Here is a 17,583-nt window from a genome sequence, read left to right as displayed (position 1 = left end):
AAATCGGGTGGGGTGTAAAGCCAGCGTTGCACCCGATCGCGTCAGTTTCCTAGCGGGCGGGTTAGGTTAAAATTGTCCCCGATGGATCTGATCTGCAGAATTGTGTTGTATTTCATGCTAGTTTCCAACACACTGCCGATTGCTCGTTATAACATGCAAAGTGCCTAGATCCTGAATACTGGTATAGTAAGATTGGAGTGCTCGTCAAAGAATGCCCAGGATTCGGTTTTGTAACACTGGTCGGTTATGAAGATGCAGCATGAAGCACTGTAAATGGTCGTGAAGTAAGAAGGTGGACTACTTCAATCTGCCTTTGAACCTCTTCAATGCAGGTTTTGAATGTAAGCACAGGACCGAGTGGACTCCCTCAGCTGCTCAGTGAGTAAATGTATTCTGTGATGCAGCACAGAGAAAATAGGCCAAGAAAGTCTTGCTTTGATGCTGGGGTAGCAATAGGGGGACTTCAATTATCCTCAGGAACCAAGCTATAGAGGGGAGAAAAATGTCAACCAGCATTCCTGCTATCAACTAACTCCCCCCACCCTCCCCCACCCCTGTAGGAAAGTGGGCCTGTGTGGGCTCCAGGTGAGGAGATAGGATCAGGCTCAACTGTGGTGTCTCCCATTGTAGAATAGCCTGTCAACTCTCAAGGTCTGGGCTCATATATGAAGAATGACCATTGCAGTAAGGTACTGGAGGAAGGCTGTTGACCATGGACCCATACTCCAGGCCGAGACACATCATCTTCAGGAGAGGAGGGGGACTGGAAATGGAAAATAGAAAGACGATGTATTTCACAAAGTACCAGCCTGCAATTGAGCATCAGGCGGGAATTTCAGTTTTCAAACTGATAGAATTCATGAACCCCCAACCCGTGCCTGGCAGAAAGGAAACCACAAGGAGTATTAGTCACCATGTCTACATAATACTCACAGCATCTTTGAGGTGTGGTCACAGAGTGAGGTGGAACACCACAATTCTAAAGCTTGATTAAAAAATTGGATCTCAGGTTTTCCCCAATATTGATTTCCCAAACCAGACTGATTACATTCAATCGGTGTCACTAAATATAGTGGAACACAACTAGCGTTAAACAAACATCTGTTAAATAAACATCTGTAAAACAGATACCTTTCATTACACTGATGCACTTGCCCATTTTTGCTGACTTTTACTGGGGTAAAGTTCCTCCCTTTCCCCCATCCATGGGTAAGTGTCGTGCCTCACCTGCTCCAGGTACGTTGACGTTCTCGGTGCTAATTGCCGGTGTCTGGCTCAAGTTGCGTTTGTGCCCGTGTCTGTGTGGGCCAGCGGATTCCGCGATGGCATCCTCGTCCCCATTCACGTTTGGGTTGCTCTGTGTTAGTGGGGGTGTCGGAGGTCTGGGCAGAGGGACTGGTCCCACCGGGAGTCGCCTGAAACGTGAGTATAACTTGTATTAAGAAACAGCAATCTAATGAACCCCTAGGTCCTACCTGCCAAAAACGACACTATACCTCAATGGGTAAATGCACCAGCCGTATAAACAGGCCTGGTGTATCCGGGCCCCTGCCATTTTGCGGTGGTCTCCTACCGGAATTACGGCACAAGACTGACAGAACACCCCTCCCCCACCCCCACCCCCGCAGATTATTGAGGCCTATGTTTTCATCTGTTCATTAATATAGAATCATAGAATCATACAGCACAGAAGGTGGCCATTTGACCCATCATGCCTGTGCTGGCTCTTTGAAAGAGCTATTCAATTAGTCTCACTCCCCTGCTCTTTCCCCATAGCCCTGCAATTTTCTCCCTATCAAGTATTTATCCAATTCCCTTTTGGACTGCTTCCACCACCCTTTGAGGCAGTGCGTTCACAATCGTAACAACTCACTGCATAAAAAAAAAATGTCCTCATTTCCCCTCTGGATCTTTTGCCAATTACCTTAAATCTGTGTCCTCTGGTTACTGACCCTCCTGCCACTGGAAACAATTTATCCCTATTTACTCTATCAAAATCCCATAGAATTTTGAACATCTCTATTAAATCTCCCCTTAACCTCCTCCGCTCTATATGTGCAGAATTTATTCAAATTAAACTGTTTGACTGGCTCATGATTGGGTATCAATCATCTGTTCCAGGCCTCAACACCGTACATTTATATAGCGCCTTTAACGTAGTAAAAACGTCCCAAGGCGCTTCACAGGGCACTGATCCACAAGAGGAGATATTAGGACAGGTGACCAAAAGCTTAGTCAAAGAGGTAGGTTTTAAGGAGGGACTTAAAGGAAGAGAGAGAGGTAGACACAGAGAGGTTTAGGGAGGGAATTGCAGAGCTTAGGGCCTAGGCAGTTAAAGGCATGGCCGCCAATGGTGGAGCAATGAAAATGTGGGATGCGCAAGAGATCAGGATTGGAGGAGCGCAGAGATATGGAGCACCAAGGCCATGGAGGGATTCGAACAGTGAAATAACAGCATTTAATCCACTAAACCACTATGTGTCGTAATCAAACCTTCCCTTCTCATTCTTATTCTTTGTTTAGCTCTTTCAATCGTTGCAGGGTAAAACCTTCCAAGTTCGCACGCTCTACTTATAATGAGCAGCTTGTAAACACGCTCACCGGGGTAAATGTGGAATCTCGAACTGATGCAGCCTTGGGATGTCCTCGGTCACCCCATGCCCTGTTGGCCGTGCTTCTTCCCGAGGTGATGGCGTCAGTGTCGCTGTGGATTGCTGCCCATAAGAAGTAGCGGGAGATGACGCCTCTCCGCGAGGTGGTGGGGGTGGGCCTTCCTCCTCTCGGGCGCCTTCCACTAGGTACGTTCTCTCAGGGAGTGGGGGGCACCACTCACCGGGGCTTCGAAAAAAACGGGAGCAACGCTTACTCACAGGAAACAAATTAAAGGCGAAGCATTTTTTTCACTCATTCACTATTATACTGGAATCATTGGAGCCTTGCCGTTACTGAATAGACAGCAGTGATAGTATGTCAGTGATCTCGGAGTGGGTGACCACTTTAAGGGCAGTGATAGTATGTCAGTGATCTCGGAGTGGGTGACCCCTTTAAGGGCAGTGATAGTATGTCAGTGATCTCGGAGTGGGTGACCCCTTTAAGGGCAGTGATAGTATGTCAGTGATCTCGGAGTGGGTGACCCCTTTAAGGGCAGTGATAGTATGTCAGTGATCTCGGAGTGGGTGACCCCTTTAAGGGCAGTGATAGTATGTCAGTGATCTCGGAGTGGGTGACCCCTTTAAGGGCAGTGATAGTATGTCAGTGATCTTAGAGTGGGTGGAATCACAGACCCATGCCCACATCAGATTACTCGTTTTGGGGTTGCTATATTAATTCACAAATAGCTCTGATGCCATCTTTAAGATTTGAGTTTTTTTGTGATTTTATTTTAAAACTATTAAAAGACATTAAACAAAAAACGGTAGATTCCCTCCCCCCACCCCCCAATCTAGAGGCTCATGAGTGGTAAAGGTCGTGGACGTTCCTCGATTGCTTCGTCCAAGTGTGAGGCCAAATAGGGAATGTCAGCAGGCTATTCAATTGTGGGGGTATCACAGCCAAGGCTGATCTTGTCCTCTCCCAATATCCATAAAAGGGTTTACTGGTTGGTGATCAGGAATGGGAACCTTGGCCAATTTGTTTTTCTCATGTTCCTAGCCCAGGGGCGCAGAGGCTAACTGTACTGCCTCCAGGGTCTCCTTGGTGAGCTCAGCTTACTCAACACAGACCAGGGGTGGGTCCTGTCACATTACCAGTCTGTATGGCTCAGTACCATGGAGTGCATTAACCAACTAAAGCTACAGCAGGAGTCTCGAAGGTCCCCTGTTTAATGCTGCACAGTATCCTCCTCCTGCAACGCTAACCTCTTTGCTCATCTGTACCTCCAACCTTATGCTGTGACATGATGAAGGCAGTCTCCTTCGTCTGTATTCCATGAAAAATAACCAATCAGGTACATCGGCAAGACATCAGTCAAGTCATTGGCTCCAACAACTGAAGCGAAGGGCTGAAACTACACCTAATAAAATCCTCGAGAGCCGAGCATTAGGTACATTTGGGACCAAAGTTGGCCCCAGCTAGCTCAATTCATAGGTGTCCTCACACAGCACAGATACATCTTCCAATAAAGACTTCTCTAGCTACTACAGTCTTCTTTACAAGGAGTTCAAGCATCATTAGCTCTGCAGCTTGGACTGTTCAACAGCTGAAGCCCCAATTTTAACTGAACTCGCCCACCTGGAACGAGGTGGGTTTGGGTCGGACGTCCGTTTTACACCCCACCTGATTTTATGCTCCACTGAAGTCCAACTTGAACCCCACCGGTTGCCGCTGGGTGGGTTGGGTTAAAATCGGGGCGCCTCAGCCAGCTGGTCATGACTTTGAGCCCCAGGGTTGCCTCGTTGCTCAAACTCGCATGTGGTGCCAGTTATGGCAATTCTCATATTTTAGAAAAAGAAAATGAGACGCCATCTTTTGGTAAGAAACTACTTCGCTTTTTAATTTTTGTAACTGCGGACACCTTACAAACATGGGCTGCTTGGAGGTGATTATCTGAGCAGACCTGGCAGAGAGGCCACGTTACCCGGCAGTTTGGGGCAGGCACCCGCTTGAGATACAGCCTGAGTGATGTAGGCAAATTAGGTGCCCTCCCCCTACCCTCGCATACTGTGGCAGGGATCAATGCTGGAGGACACTCCACTGCAGTTGGATTCCGATGTCAGTGCTGGGATCACGACCCATGGAAATTTGGCCCCAGTGTTTATTGTCTTTAGTAATTACTTTCTTTTTCAGATTTCTTGTGCTCATGATTTCCCACACCCTCAAGGCCTCTCGGACCAAGGTTACCAATGTAGCACCAATTGGTGCCGAATTTTGGCCTACTTTGTGCTTTAGGTCTGCACCCACAGGAAACTTGGTTGAGCCGGCACCAAGCTCATTACATGGACGATCCTCAGACCTGGGCCCAAGGGCGAGAGACCCCAGCACGATTAGAGGTCTCCACATCCTACATTCGAGTGGATGTCCAGTGAATGCTCATGCGCCGCGTCACGTCACATACCCATACTCCTGTTCCTCTTCATCCTCGTAGGAGTCGACGTCCATAGTGAGCGGAGGGGGTGGTAGCAAATCTGTCCAGTTCAGGGGTGGGACTTTCACCGGCTTGGCATTTAATTTCTGCTTCCCAGTTTTCCCACCTGTGGGAGGAAGAACGTTGGTTAGTATATCCAGGCTGTAGCTTTCACTACTGATTGCCTGATAGCTTGGATTGCTCTGGTGTTGGTACATATCATTCCTCTGCTCCCTTCGGGTCTTTCAGGTGAGACACTTAAAGGTTCCATCTGCCTGTTCAAGTGGATGTTAAAGACCTGTGGCCCCATTGGAAGAGCAGGTGTATCCTGGTGACTGACCAACATTCATCAACCAATGCTATAAATTAACCAGTCAGTCATCTCATTACTGTTTGCGGGATGTCACTGGTGCAGAATGGTTGCCATGTTTACCTACATAACTGTAAGGAATCTTACAACACCAGGTTATAGTCCAACTGTTTTATTTGAAAATCACAAGCTTTCGGAGGCTTTCTCCTTCGTCAGGTGAGTCCCACACTCACCTGACGAAGGAGAAAGCCTCCGAAAGCTTGTGATTTTCAAATAAAACAGTTGGACTATAACCTGGTGTTGTAAGATTCCTTACATTTGTCAACCCCAGTCCATCACCGGCATCTCCACATCATACCTACATAACAACAGTCACTGCAATAATTCATTCTGTCAATCACTTTGAGATATTTCAGTGACCATGACACAGCACTATCTAAATGTAAGTTATATTATTTAGTAAGACCTGTCTTTTCTAAGTTAGATGTAGGCCAATTTTCTCCCTTCGTCTCATGTGGGAGCTGACTCATGTTTGGGTACGATACCCTGGGCACTGGCAGCCAGCCTACCCATGTGACCATTCCTCATGTGGCAACAAATTATTTGACTATCAAGAGTCTGATATCCTCATTTAATGTCTACACACGCACACTGACACAACACACGCTCACACTCACACTCAAACACACACACAGAAACATACAGACACACACGAACAATACATAAACATACCATAAAGAACACATACATGAATGTGGTTTGGGAAGAAGCAAGGGGAAAGGGAAATGGTGTGAGGGAAAATAAATGGTAAAACATCCCGAACAGGATTTGCTGCCTTAGCACTCCCCAGACCATGTTTATCTTGTCCACTAAAATGAACTGGCAGCAAATCATGGGCAAACCAGGGCAGTAGCGGAAAATCCAGGATCTCCAACTCAAAACATCAAACTCTTTCCTCTTTCAGAAGCTGACGGACCTGCCATCTATTTCCATTATGTTTTTATTATGGTTAAAAATCAAAATGATGCCAGTTTTCAAACATCTTACCAGCTTCTTGCCTGCTGCGCTCAGGCTGTGAGTACTGGGTGTTGGAAGGCCCAGGCTGGATGCCCCAGTGCCCGTTGACAGGGTCTGCTGTGTATTGGTTCTGGACTCCGGGTGGCACCACTGGTGTGCTGGCGTACAGCGTGGTCTGCTGAGGCGGGAAGACACCGTTGAACGTGCGCATCTCGTCGCTGGCGGAGTCGATGGTGCTGTAGATGGGCCCATCCGATACCATTGTTCCAAACTTCTCCGTCTGAGCAATGTAGTTGGAAATGCCAGCGTCTGGATTGAGGCACGCAGGAAAAAAAACATTCAAACGCAATGAAGTTTGTCAATAAAACCCATAGGAAGCCAGGTTAACAGAGCAGAGAGTGCCCAACAATAATTCACTCTGTTCTTCTTAATGTGAATGACCTAAGACTGTTGAAGATTATTGGTGGGACCCATTGTATCAGTGGAGGTCGGGACGCCAGGTTATTTGATGGGCACGGGATTTCATGCAGGGCTGATGTTTTGGGACTTCTTGGGGTTAGTCCTCGTGAGGGGTCAGGGCCTGCAAACTTGACAAAGAGGTAGGGTACAAATTGCATGGGAAAATTAAGGGGCTGTGTAGTGCCAAGGAGCAGTGGACAATGCAGGGATATGCCCTCCATTCCCCACACATCGTGGTCTCGATTTTAACCCCCTCCCACCCTGAGGGGCAGGAAAGGGTCAGGAAAGGGTCAGGTGAGGGGTTAATATCTTGAAATTCGAAATCCTGTCTCCCGCCTGCTGGCCAGTTAGTGAATCTGGCCGGGTGTTGAGGTGGGAGTCTGTGAAGTTTTATTTATGTGAGACCCCGCCATTAAAATTGGCAGGGTCTCCATGTCCTCAACCTGTCCGCATTCGTCGCCCGCTATCGGGCTCCCACGTACCCTTCCGGCCCCCCCTCCCCCAACCCCGGACAAATCGAGGCCGAAGTCTCTGGCATTCTGTCAGTGTCAGACACTGAATGGAGCCTAAGCCCATCTCCAGAATGGTGGAGGAGGAGAAGGAAATCAGAGAGCGAGTTACACTGGGCTACTGTGCTCAGACACCTGGGCAGCCAGGTAAAGACATGTTGCAGGTGAGCCTGAACAGGAGGCAAGTGATATATGAAGAGCAGCGTAACTTATAGAAGATCCAACAGAGTCCAATACTCCTACATCCCACTGCTTGGAAGACCATCCTTCAGCAAGGGACATCCCAGTAAACCTTTCACTGGGAGCTCTGCCAATGACTCAGTTGGCAAGTGCCCCAATTGATGTGGCAAGGGGTCATACATAGTAACAAGGTCCCATGATGGCAGTAAAGGGGGTTACAGTTGGTCTCAATACTTTGAGCTGGGGCTAGGGGTTAAAGTTAGTCACAGTTCCCACTCTAGGTTGCTGTCTAATCACCCCTTGCTGAAATGCACCCATATGCAGTGGGATTGGGGTCCATTGTGATTCCCCCCCACCCCTTCCCTGCCTAGATGGTCAAATGACACTCACTATCCAGGCTCAGCCATGAAGAATGGTGACTTGGGTGGGATATCGAAGGGCAGTCGGCACTTCTGGGTCCGTACCCCAGCCTGGGTCAGTGCTTTCAGGAGAACAGGGCAGAAAATTGGGAGGAAAAGAACTTTCAGCAACTGATTGTATTTTACTGTTTTTAGTCTTAAGGGTCACACAATGTCAATCGCACAATCTGTGGCTGTCGAGGTCAGGTACTGTGATAGACAAGAGTGTCATGCTATCACATTCATTACTGTATCATTCATCATCAGTCCACTCCAGGACTAAAACACATAAACCAGGTAGATATCTAGAATTACATAGAATGTACAGCACACAAACAGGCCATTCGGCACAACTGGTCTAGCTGGTGTTTATGCTCCACATGAGCCTCCTCCCACCTCTCTTCATCTAACCCTATCAGCATAACCTTCTATTCCTTTCTCCCTCATGTGTTTATGTAGATTTCCCTTAAATGCATCTATGCTATTCACCTCATTCACTCCATGTGGCAGGACATTCCACATTCCAACCACTCTTTGGGTAAAGAAGTTCCTCCTGAATTCCTTATTGGATTTATTACTGACTATCTTATATTTATGGTGCCTTGCTTTGGACATCCCCACAAGTGGAAATATTTTCTCCACATCTACCCTATCAAACACTTCCATGATATTAAATACCTCTATTAGGTCACTCCTCAGCCTTCTCTTTTCTGGAGGAAAGAGACCCAGCCTGTTCAGTCTTTCCTGAGAGTTATAACCTCTCAGTTCTGGTATCATCCTTGTAAATCTTTTTTGCAATTTCTCCAGTGCCTCTATATCCTTATTGTAATATGGAAACCAGGACTGTGCACAGTACTCTTTAAGTGTGGTCTGACCAAGGTTCTATATAAGCTTAACATACAGTGCAGTACTGAGGGAGCGCTGCATTGTTGGAGATGCATAAGAGGTTAATCAAGATCCAATATGCCCATTCTAGTACTTCCTGTAGCATATTAAAGATCTTACAGAATTGTCTGAAAAAGTCTGGGCATGTTCTGGCCAGCATTGTTCCCTCGACTACTGCCAGCAAAAAAGATAAATTCACTGGTCATCCGCCTCATTAACTATGGAATGTTCCTGTGTGCAATACGCCTGTTGTGTTTACTCACATAACAACTGCACTTTAAAGTAATTGGTCGTACATGAAGCACTTTAAGGTGTCTCAGAGAGGTGATATGACATTATATAAATGCAGGTTTTTCATGCTACAGGACTTAGGGCCATTGGCAGGATCTGCAGGTTCTGGGCCCAAAGGATATGATGATTTTACTTCTCTCCTTGGTGAAAGAAACATATGCCTGGATATTAACTCTGTGCACAATGGGTGGGAGAGGGTCGGGGTTAAAAAATTTTAAATGGAGAACGCGTCTCCAACCTGCCATGTACGCGCCCATTGATGTTTTGACGACGGTGGGTAGCTTGCTGTGGGAGTATCTCGCCCTCGAGAGATGGGACATTTCATTAACATATTCAAATCAGACTCCCACAGTGCAATTGGTCTGATTAAAATTTAACAGTTGCCGGCCAGGTTTCCCAGGACTCTGGAAACCCAGCAGTGAAATGGAGGTGGGAACTGCCGGCTCCAGAAGGTGAGTGCTTTTTATAGCATTCCTTGTGGGTCAGGTGGTGCAGGACTGCTCCCCCCCAGCCCGTCAAGGAAGCCTTCGGCCTCCCTTCTGTCGGTCGCGGCCTCTCTTACCCCCCCTGCCACGATCTTCGCCCCCCCACCCCTACCTCAAGTCCCGATCTGCAGCTCCCTCCTTCCCAATTGCCGGTGACGCTCCCTATGGTTCCCCGACAGAGGCCTCCTGCTGCTAGTTTTCCTGCTCGGCAGCCGGCCAGCCCATCAATTTGGCCAGCTGCCGTCGGGAAATGGGAAGAGAAAGGTTATAATGAGGCGCTGCTGTTAAATTCGACGGGACCTCCGCGTCCCCGGCCGTGCTGGGTTTCCCCACACTCCCCCGCACCCTCCCCGCCTCTGCCTAAATATCCGGCCCATGGCCTCTGCTTGGCACCTCCCCACAGCAGCACATCCAAGATCAGGAATTCAGCACAGATGGGTCTGCAGGTACGACACACACATGCTTGGGTGCGGTAGTGTAGTGGTTATGTTACTGGACTAGTAATCCAGAGAACGTGAGTTTAAACCTCACCATGGCAGTTTGGGAATTTAAATTTAAAGAGTTTAAAAAATCTGGAAATAAAAAGATGTTATCAGTAAAAGTGACCATGAAGCTGTCAGATTGTCATAAAAACCCAACTGCTTCACTAATGCCCTTTAGGGAAGGAATCCTGTCGTCCTTACCCGGTCTGGCCTATATGTGACTCCAGTCCCACGCCAACGTGGTCGACTCTTAACTGCTCTCTGAAGTGGCCTAGCAAGCCTCTCAGTTGTATCAAACTGCTGAAGAAGGCAGCCCAACACCAGCTGCTTGGGGCAATTAGAGATGGGCAATAAATGCCAGCCTTGCCAACGACTCCAAGATCCCAAAAGTAAATTTTAAAAAATGCTCTGTACAGCAACGTGCACCGACACATGACACCACTGAGACACTCTGTTTAGCCTTCGAGAAATGGCCGTCCACCCCCTGAATTCTTATTCACCGACAACCTGACACGCACGTGTGACATTTCATGAATCGCCTGAGGAAGGAACATAAAGACATGATTCCACGATGCTGTGCTCCCAGCAGGGAGCCGTGCCCATAGGGAGCACGGGTCGGAATATTAAAAGCTGTCGTCGTAGGCGCGACCCACACTCCCAGTGAACCTGGCTTCTCCCACTGGCCGTGCGGTATCACTCACATAGCGCCAAAACACTGGACAGTGCCTGAGGGTTATCATATTCAAAACCTACACGCAAACACCCAGGTGGTGAAGGACGCCATCGTGGGCACTCTGTACAAACCCAGCGCCTCACTCACCATTATAGAATCGCTCCGTAGCGTCATGGTTGGCCATGCAAGAGCTGGCAGCGGTTTCCTTTCCGTTGCCGTTCCGCATCAGGTTGGAAGCAGGCCACGAGTCTGCCAGCCAGGGGTAGTTCGTGACATTTGCGTTCAGGATTCCTGGCCTGGGAGGAGACGTCAGGAGGTGAATGCCACAGCTCAGTGTCGCTACTTAAGAAGTACAGTACGTAGAATTTTTCAAATGAGTTGATTCTCACTTACCTGCTGCTTGTGATGCCTGAGCCCTCTGCATGTGGAAAAGCAACTGCATGAAAGCAAATACCAGTTAAACATTTACAACAAACTGCATGCTTAACTCACAATAAGTACGTATGAAAAGAAGGGTGGGAAAGAGACCATAAATTCTATCAAGCTCGCCCCATTCTACTGGAGATCGCAACCTTGCACACTGACCTCCCATCCACTAATGGCGCTGTTTTCTGGGAGAGGCAATAACAGAAACAAAACCAATGGCCAATTCAGGAAAAACACTGGGACTTTTTTCTTCGACTCCCCAGAGTAATCAAGGAAAGTCAGGGAGACCGTGTTAGCCCATGACACATCACAACTTGTACTAACTCTTCATAATACTGAGTGGTAGTATTCTCGCTGCTAAGTCAGAAGGTCGCGGCTTCAAGTCCCGCTCCAGAGACTTGAACACATAATCCAGGCTGACACTCCAGTGCAGTACCGAGGGAGCACTGCACTGTTGGAGGTGCCGTCTTTCAGATGAGAGGTTAAACCGAGGCCCGTCTGTCCTCTCAGGTGGATGTAAAAGATCCCATGGCACTATTCGAATAAGAGCAGGGGAGTTCTCCCTGGTGTCCTGGCCAATATTTATCCCTCAACCAACATCACTAAAAAAACAAATTATCTGGTCATTATCACGTTGCTGTTTGTGGGATTTTGCCACGTTTCCTACATTACAACAGTGACTACACCTCAAAAGTACCTCGGCTTTCTTTGCATGCACCCATAGTGCCCCCACACAAAGGGGCTTCCCAAAAAGCTGGCAGCGGGGGCTTGTGTCTGGACACTACGCAGACGTCTTTTCCATATTGCAGCATAATTTGTGTTTAATTTCTATTGTGTATTAAGTATTTAGAACTGACTGGAAAAATTTGCTTTGAAGGCTCGTGAGTTGGATGTGGCTCATATTTCGGACCCCCCTGCCTTTTAGAAGAGTTATCTTGTGTAATAAAAATCACTATGTTTCTGTCCTTTGGTGTCTAGATCCAGCCTGATTGATCCATGTTAATTTATTTCTCTTTCTCTTTTTGCTTACAGCAGTTCTTTGAAAAGAAAATCCATTTTATTGACCAGCTCTCCCCTCAAGGTTGACAGGCGGCCATTTTGTCATCAGGGTTTCCAAACAGCTCAGCTCTCCCAACATGCACTTAATGCAGCATCACAAGGGTTTACAATACACTGAATAAAATTGATCTGACTGAGGGCTACCATTCCAGAGAAATCATTTAATTTAAAAAGACAGCCAGGAATTAGTGTGCTGCTCCTTTAATAGGAGTGCACTGAACCTCTATACTTTATGTCATTTTCTTGTGTTTGTTAAAATAAAACTCATCTGGCTCTTGTTGTGTAAAGGCTGGGTAGCTGAATGCAGTTAATGCTCCAGGGAATGGCTATGACATTTGGAGCTTTGCTGTTTTCCTTCACAATTGTAGACTTTGTACCTTACACAGCAACTCCACCAGGCAATGGTTCAAAATAGGAGAGAATATAAAATGGTTGCATCACATACCTGCTGGTGTGTACGCGAAAGAAGCTGTAAAGAAAAGAGGAGAGAAAGAGGATGGTCAGCAGATGGAATCGGCACTGCAGAGGTCCCTGTGTAACCCAGGCCGTGCCGTTAATTGGCCATATTCATGAGAGGGCATCATGGCTATCTTCAAATATGACCTCTGCCCTCTATAAATGACAGGATAAGGTGCTAATCGTTATAAAACCATTGTGTCAGAGATTGAGCGAAGGCAAATGACTTTCAATTTGAAAAAAAAATTGAATTTATCTTGTTTGAGCAAAAGTAGGGGTTAAAGGGGAGCGGAAATTGGAAGAGCAAAATTGCTGACATCCAATTTTTTTTTGTAACCTTAAAAAAGAAACCGCAAATCAGTTGTGCAGCACGCTGCCGCAGGAGACTAGTGAATGGGTCAGTGCCTAAGATTCCCCACACGTCCAGCTCTTGACTTCAGCTGGGCTCTGGGAGGTCTCGTGCAGAGGCAAGACTCTTCCCCACCAGGAAGGGAAATTCGGCAGGTTCCTCCCAACTAGTCGGTTTGAGCAGTTGCCTGCCCGCTCTCTGAGCTGCAGTATGGCGGCTGAGAGGGAAACAATCGCAATTTTTAAAAACAAACAAGAAAGATGTGGCTGAATTTTGACAGGCGGAAGTATGTCATGCACGGAACTGTTACATGATTTCACGGCCTGAGTTACTCAGTGACCTGGAGCAAATCACTGCAGTGATTCACTATGTCGGAGTGAATGTCTGAACAGCTTACTGTCAGTGGTACAACGACCATGCGATTGCGTCCCTGGACTGTCTCAAGGACAGGTCCACCTACCTGGAAGGCGATGAGTTTTAGTTAGTGCTGCAATGGAGGAGGAAGAACAGATATTGTGCAAGCATTACTTGTTAGATGAATGCTGCTGGGGTCGTAGAAGGGCTCCCATGTGATATCGATCCCTTGCCATGAACTGCAGAAACTAGAGTGGGTAACACTGGCACTAACCCTGTATCCCCAGGGCACTGAGTGACTAGAGCAGCTGGGTTGACGCTGTGTCTCGCTCTGTACCCACAGGGCACCGGTAACCCAAGTTACAAGCATAAAACGGGATTTCCTCCGTGCTTCCAGTGAAGTTACGGCAGCAGAGCAGACAGATTCTATACCCTCTGCCACTGGGAGTCCCTGAGCATAGTTAGCACCCTCCCCTAGTTACAAAACACCTTTAGACAAGTTCCCACAGCACAGTGTGGTACTGAGCCACACTGATCAGGAAGATCCCAGGTTTGATCCGTGGTCTTTGCTTATTTAGTAGGCTCGGTCGTAAAGGCAGTGGGTACTACAATTAGCCTTAGCTAATTGAGGACAAGCTTGGGCTCAGCTGGGATAACCCCCCACCCCATCCCAGTTGAAAAGTCTGCGACTAATTCACTATCGCAGCTCCAGGCTGACACAGGAGGAATGACTACTTTGCTGAGGCACCGAAAGGGCCCATGAGTCAGAGCCTTCACGGGAGGAGGGGAGAAATCTGAGGAAAACTCAAGGCCAAACAACACACTATGAGGAGGGGCTGCTGGTACTGAAGGTGGCCAAGGAACCCCAGTGTAAAAGGAGGGGCAGTGGGGATACTCACTCTCTCCCTGTGAGGGGGGTAATGCACTTGTTCCATTTGGGATGGGGGGTTGGTGGGGATAGTGCACCCGCCCCCTGTGGGGGGCGCGGTGGGGATATTATACCTGTTCCCTAAAGGGGTCGCGGTGGGGATATTATACCTGTTCCCTAAAGGGGTCGCGGTGGGGATATTATACCTGTTCCCTAAAGGGGGCGCGGTGAGGATATTACACCTGTTTCCTGTAGAGGGCGCGGTGGGGATATTACACCTGTTCCCTGTCGGGGGCGCGGTGGGGATATTACACCTGTTCCCTGTAGAGGGCGCGGTGGGGATATTGCACAGGTTTCCTGTAGGGGGTGTGGTGGGGATAATACACAGGTTGCCTGTAGGGGGCGCGGTGGGGATATTGCACAGGTTTCCTGAAGGGGGCGTGGTGGGGATATTGCACAGGTTTCCTGTAGGGGGCACGGTGGGGATATTGCACAAGTTTCCTGTAGGGGGCGCGGTGGGGATATTGCACAGGTTTCCTGTAGGGGGCGCGGTGGGGATAATACACAGGTTCCCTGCGGGGGGAGATAATACACCGTCACCCTGTGGTGTCCCTCCTCACCGGTGTAATGACTGAGTTCCTTCCTCTTCTTTCGTCGGCAGTACAGCCACACACTGAACCCCATGAGAATCACCCAGCATGCCCCTCCGATGCCAGCAATGAAGGCCGGCTGTTTCACCACGTCCGTTATCTGCTCTGCCAGGCTGACGTTTTCATTGTTCTCCACGGGAACCGGTTCCTGGTCTGAAGCTGGTTCTGGGGAGAGTTGAACAGGTCAGATGAGGCTCCAAAACTGTACAGAAATAAAGACATTTAATAAAAAATATCAGGGCAGAAATCCGCCTTAGGTGGTGACACAAAACCGACGATAGCGAATCGCCCGTCCGTTTCACGCTCTGCCCGATTCTCTTTGGACCCACCGATTTGCTATCTCCTGTTTCATGTTATCACCCAAGACGGATTTCTACCCAATCCTCTGTCTTCAATTTCCACTCTTGATCTCCACTCAGCACCGCTACCAACACAGGGAGATCAGGTACTCACAGGTGAGGGGAATGAATGACAGATGACGAGATCCAATCAGTATGATTGGAAATTTGGAATGGGATTTTCCTCTCTCGTGGAATCCTGGCACATCTTCGATGAAACGGGAATTATGCCCCTGAGCCCTGCAAATCTTTCGGTCTGAGATTATTTGGATTTTTCAGGTGGGCAGCTAAGGCACCTCTCAGAGGCCCGATATGGCCTAGAGTGGCCAGCAGGCCCCAGGGCAGCCAAAGAAGGGGGAGAAACATCAAAAAGAGACTTGCAATCGTGGATCTGGGCATTTGAATCAGTTTAAATCCCTCCCTCCGCCACCCAGGGCAATACAAGGTTTAAAAGGTTAAATTATGAGTAGAGGTTGCATAAACTTGGTTTGTATTCCCTGGAGTTTAGAAGGTTGAGGTGTAATCTAATTGAGATCTTTCAGATGACAAAGGGATTCGATCGGGTAGACACAGAGAAACTATTTCCACTGGTGGAGGAATCCAGAACAAGGGGACACAATCTTAAAATTAGAACTGGGCCATTCGGGAGTGAAATCAGGAAGCATTTTTTTGCACAAAGGATAGTGGTAGTTTTCTCCTCCAAAAGCCTGTGGATGCTGGGACAATTGAAATTTTCAAGACTGAGATCGATAAGATTTTTGTTGAGTTACGGTATCAAGGGGTATGGATCAAAGGCAGGTAGATGGAGTTGAAGTACAGATCAGCCATGATCTAATTGAATGGCGGAACAGACATGAGGGGCTGAATGGCCTACTCCTGTTCCTATGTCCCTGAATGACAGATGTAAATTGTATGATGTATTCCTGTCATCTATGTGTAATTTTAATAGATCTGCCCATATTTGGCAGATGTATTATACACCCAAGTGGCAGGAGTGAATGGGGAGTCAATAGAACGATTCCCCTAGAAGTTTCCAATGACGTTCACTGGGCTGGTGTAACTCGAGCAGAAAACCTGGGCCCTGGTCCCTTGCTGTGGCACTGTAGACATTCCAGCTCCCAGGCTTCCTGTAACTAGCAGTGTCAAGTATAGAACACTGCAGCAAGGGAGAACTGAGTGACTCCAGTACCAGCCTATGTACCTCCTTGTAAAGTATACAGTATTAGGAGATGATTTAATGGACTGTACTCCCCCTTTAGGTTAAGACTAACTGACCACTTCTTCCAGCCAGATTTTTTGCAAGCACATCTGTATATCCACATTCCTTTCAATATTGCAGAAACCTGGATCATGTCCCCTCTGTAATATTTGTTACACTGAGAATAGACGTAGCTTCCCTTTGCCTCCCGTCCGAGCTCAATGATCTAAAGCTGAGCTTAAATTAGCTGAGTTTCTTTTGTTACCTTATTCCCAGGACGTGGGTGGCACTGGCAAGGCTGCATTTATTGCCCATCCCTCGTTGCTCGGAGAAGGCCTGAAGACGTGTAGCGCTTGGTGTCACTCTGTAATATAAAGTGGGGTAACCATCTCGGCCGGACTGAATCAGAGACCCACAGTTCCGTGGATCATCACCAGTCCCCGACACTTGGGAGTGAAACTGCGGAGCCGGACTTCTTTTGGCAGTGGGACTCTAGCTTCCAGTGAGGAATGACTGGAGCAGCAGCGCCAGATAAACGAAAGGGCAGCTTTCAGAATCCAGAGATAACTCCTGCGTGGAAAATCCCACATGGACTCTGCGTTGGGGATTCCATTGAGTGTCAGTAATGATGCGCTAAATAATTACCTGCAGTTGACGGTTAGAAAATAAGTATGTCCCACACAGGGGCTCTGCTCATCTTACTCAAAGACACCTTTCTGTGAGGTATGAAGCCATCTTTGTAATTGTATTTTCTCACCTTTCCTCCCCCTCCCCTCTGACCCCGTCTATGCCACACACCAAGTGTGGTTGGGAGAGTGAGCGACCTGATCCCAGGCCAATTCCTCTGCTGCGCTGAACTGCTTGCTCGGAGGTGGTGTAACAATGGCAGAGCATAACAGTGAGGAGCCTCCTGCCACTTCCTTGAATATAAAAGATTAAGGGATGATCTAATTGAGGTGTTTAAGATGATTAAAGGAGTTGATAGGGTAGATAGACAAAAACTATTTCCTCTGGTGAGGGAGTCCAGAACAAGAGGGCATAACCTTAAAATTAGAGCTCGGCCGTTCAGGGGTGATGTCAGGCAGCACTTCTTCACACAAAGGGTAGTGGAAATCTGGAACTCTCTCCCCCAAA

The 17,583-nt window shown here is 47.9% G+C and overlaps 1 protein-coding gene across 3 annotated transcripts in view; it reads right to left on the bottom strand.

The window, feature by feature from the left end:
- The window catches only part of robo3 (roundabout, axon guidance receptor, homolog 3 (Drosophila)), a 224,556-nt gene that overhangs the window by 19,379 nt on the left and 187,594 nt on the right, over positions 1-17,583 (bottom strand). For 2 of the 3 annotated variants that reach the window (XM_067971051.1, XM_067971053.1), the window contains exons 17-24: positions 14,884-15,078; positions 12,682-12,705; positions 11,145-11,187; positions 10,899-11,047; positions 6,420-6,698; positions 5,054-5,189; positions 2,602-2,838; positions 1,228-1,415 (exon numbers count right to left, since the gene is read on the bottom strand). In XM_067971051.1, the coding sequence (XP_067827152.1) occupies positions 1,228-1,415; positions 2,602-2,838; positions 5,054-5,189; positions 6,420-6,698; positions 10,899-11,047; positions 11,145-11,187; positions 12,682-12,705; positions 14,884-15,078 (1,251 nt within the window). The remainder of the gene's footprint in view (positions 1-1,227; positions 1,416-2,601; positions 2,839-5,053; positions 5,190-6,419; positions 6,699-10,898; positions 11,048-11,144; positions 11,188-12,681; positions 12,706-14,883; positions 15,079-17,583) is intronic. The other variant, XM_067971052.1, reaches the window with a different exon arrangement.

The sequence above is a fragment of the Heptranchias perlo genome, chromosome 33, assembly GCF_035084215.1.
Source record: "Heptranchias perlo isolate sHepPer1 chromosome 33, sHepPer1.hap1, whole genome shotgun sequence".
NCBI classification, from domain to species: domain Eukaryota; kingdom Metazoa; phylum Chordata; class Chondrichthyes; order Hexanchiformes; family Hexanchidae; genus Heptranchias; species Heptranchias perlo.
Note: the sequence above shows the minus strand (reverse complement) of the source record. Positions and strands in the feature narration are given on the sequence as shown.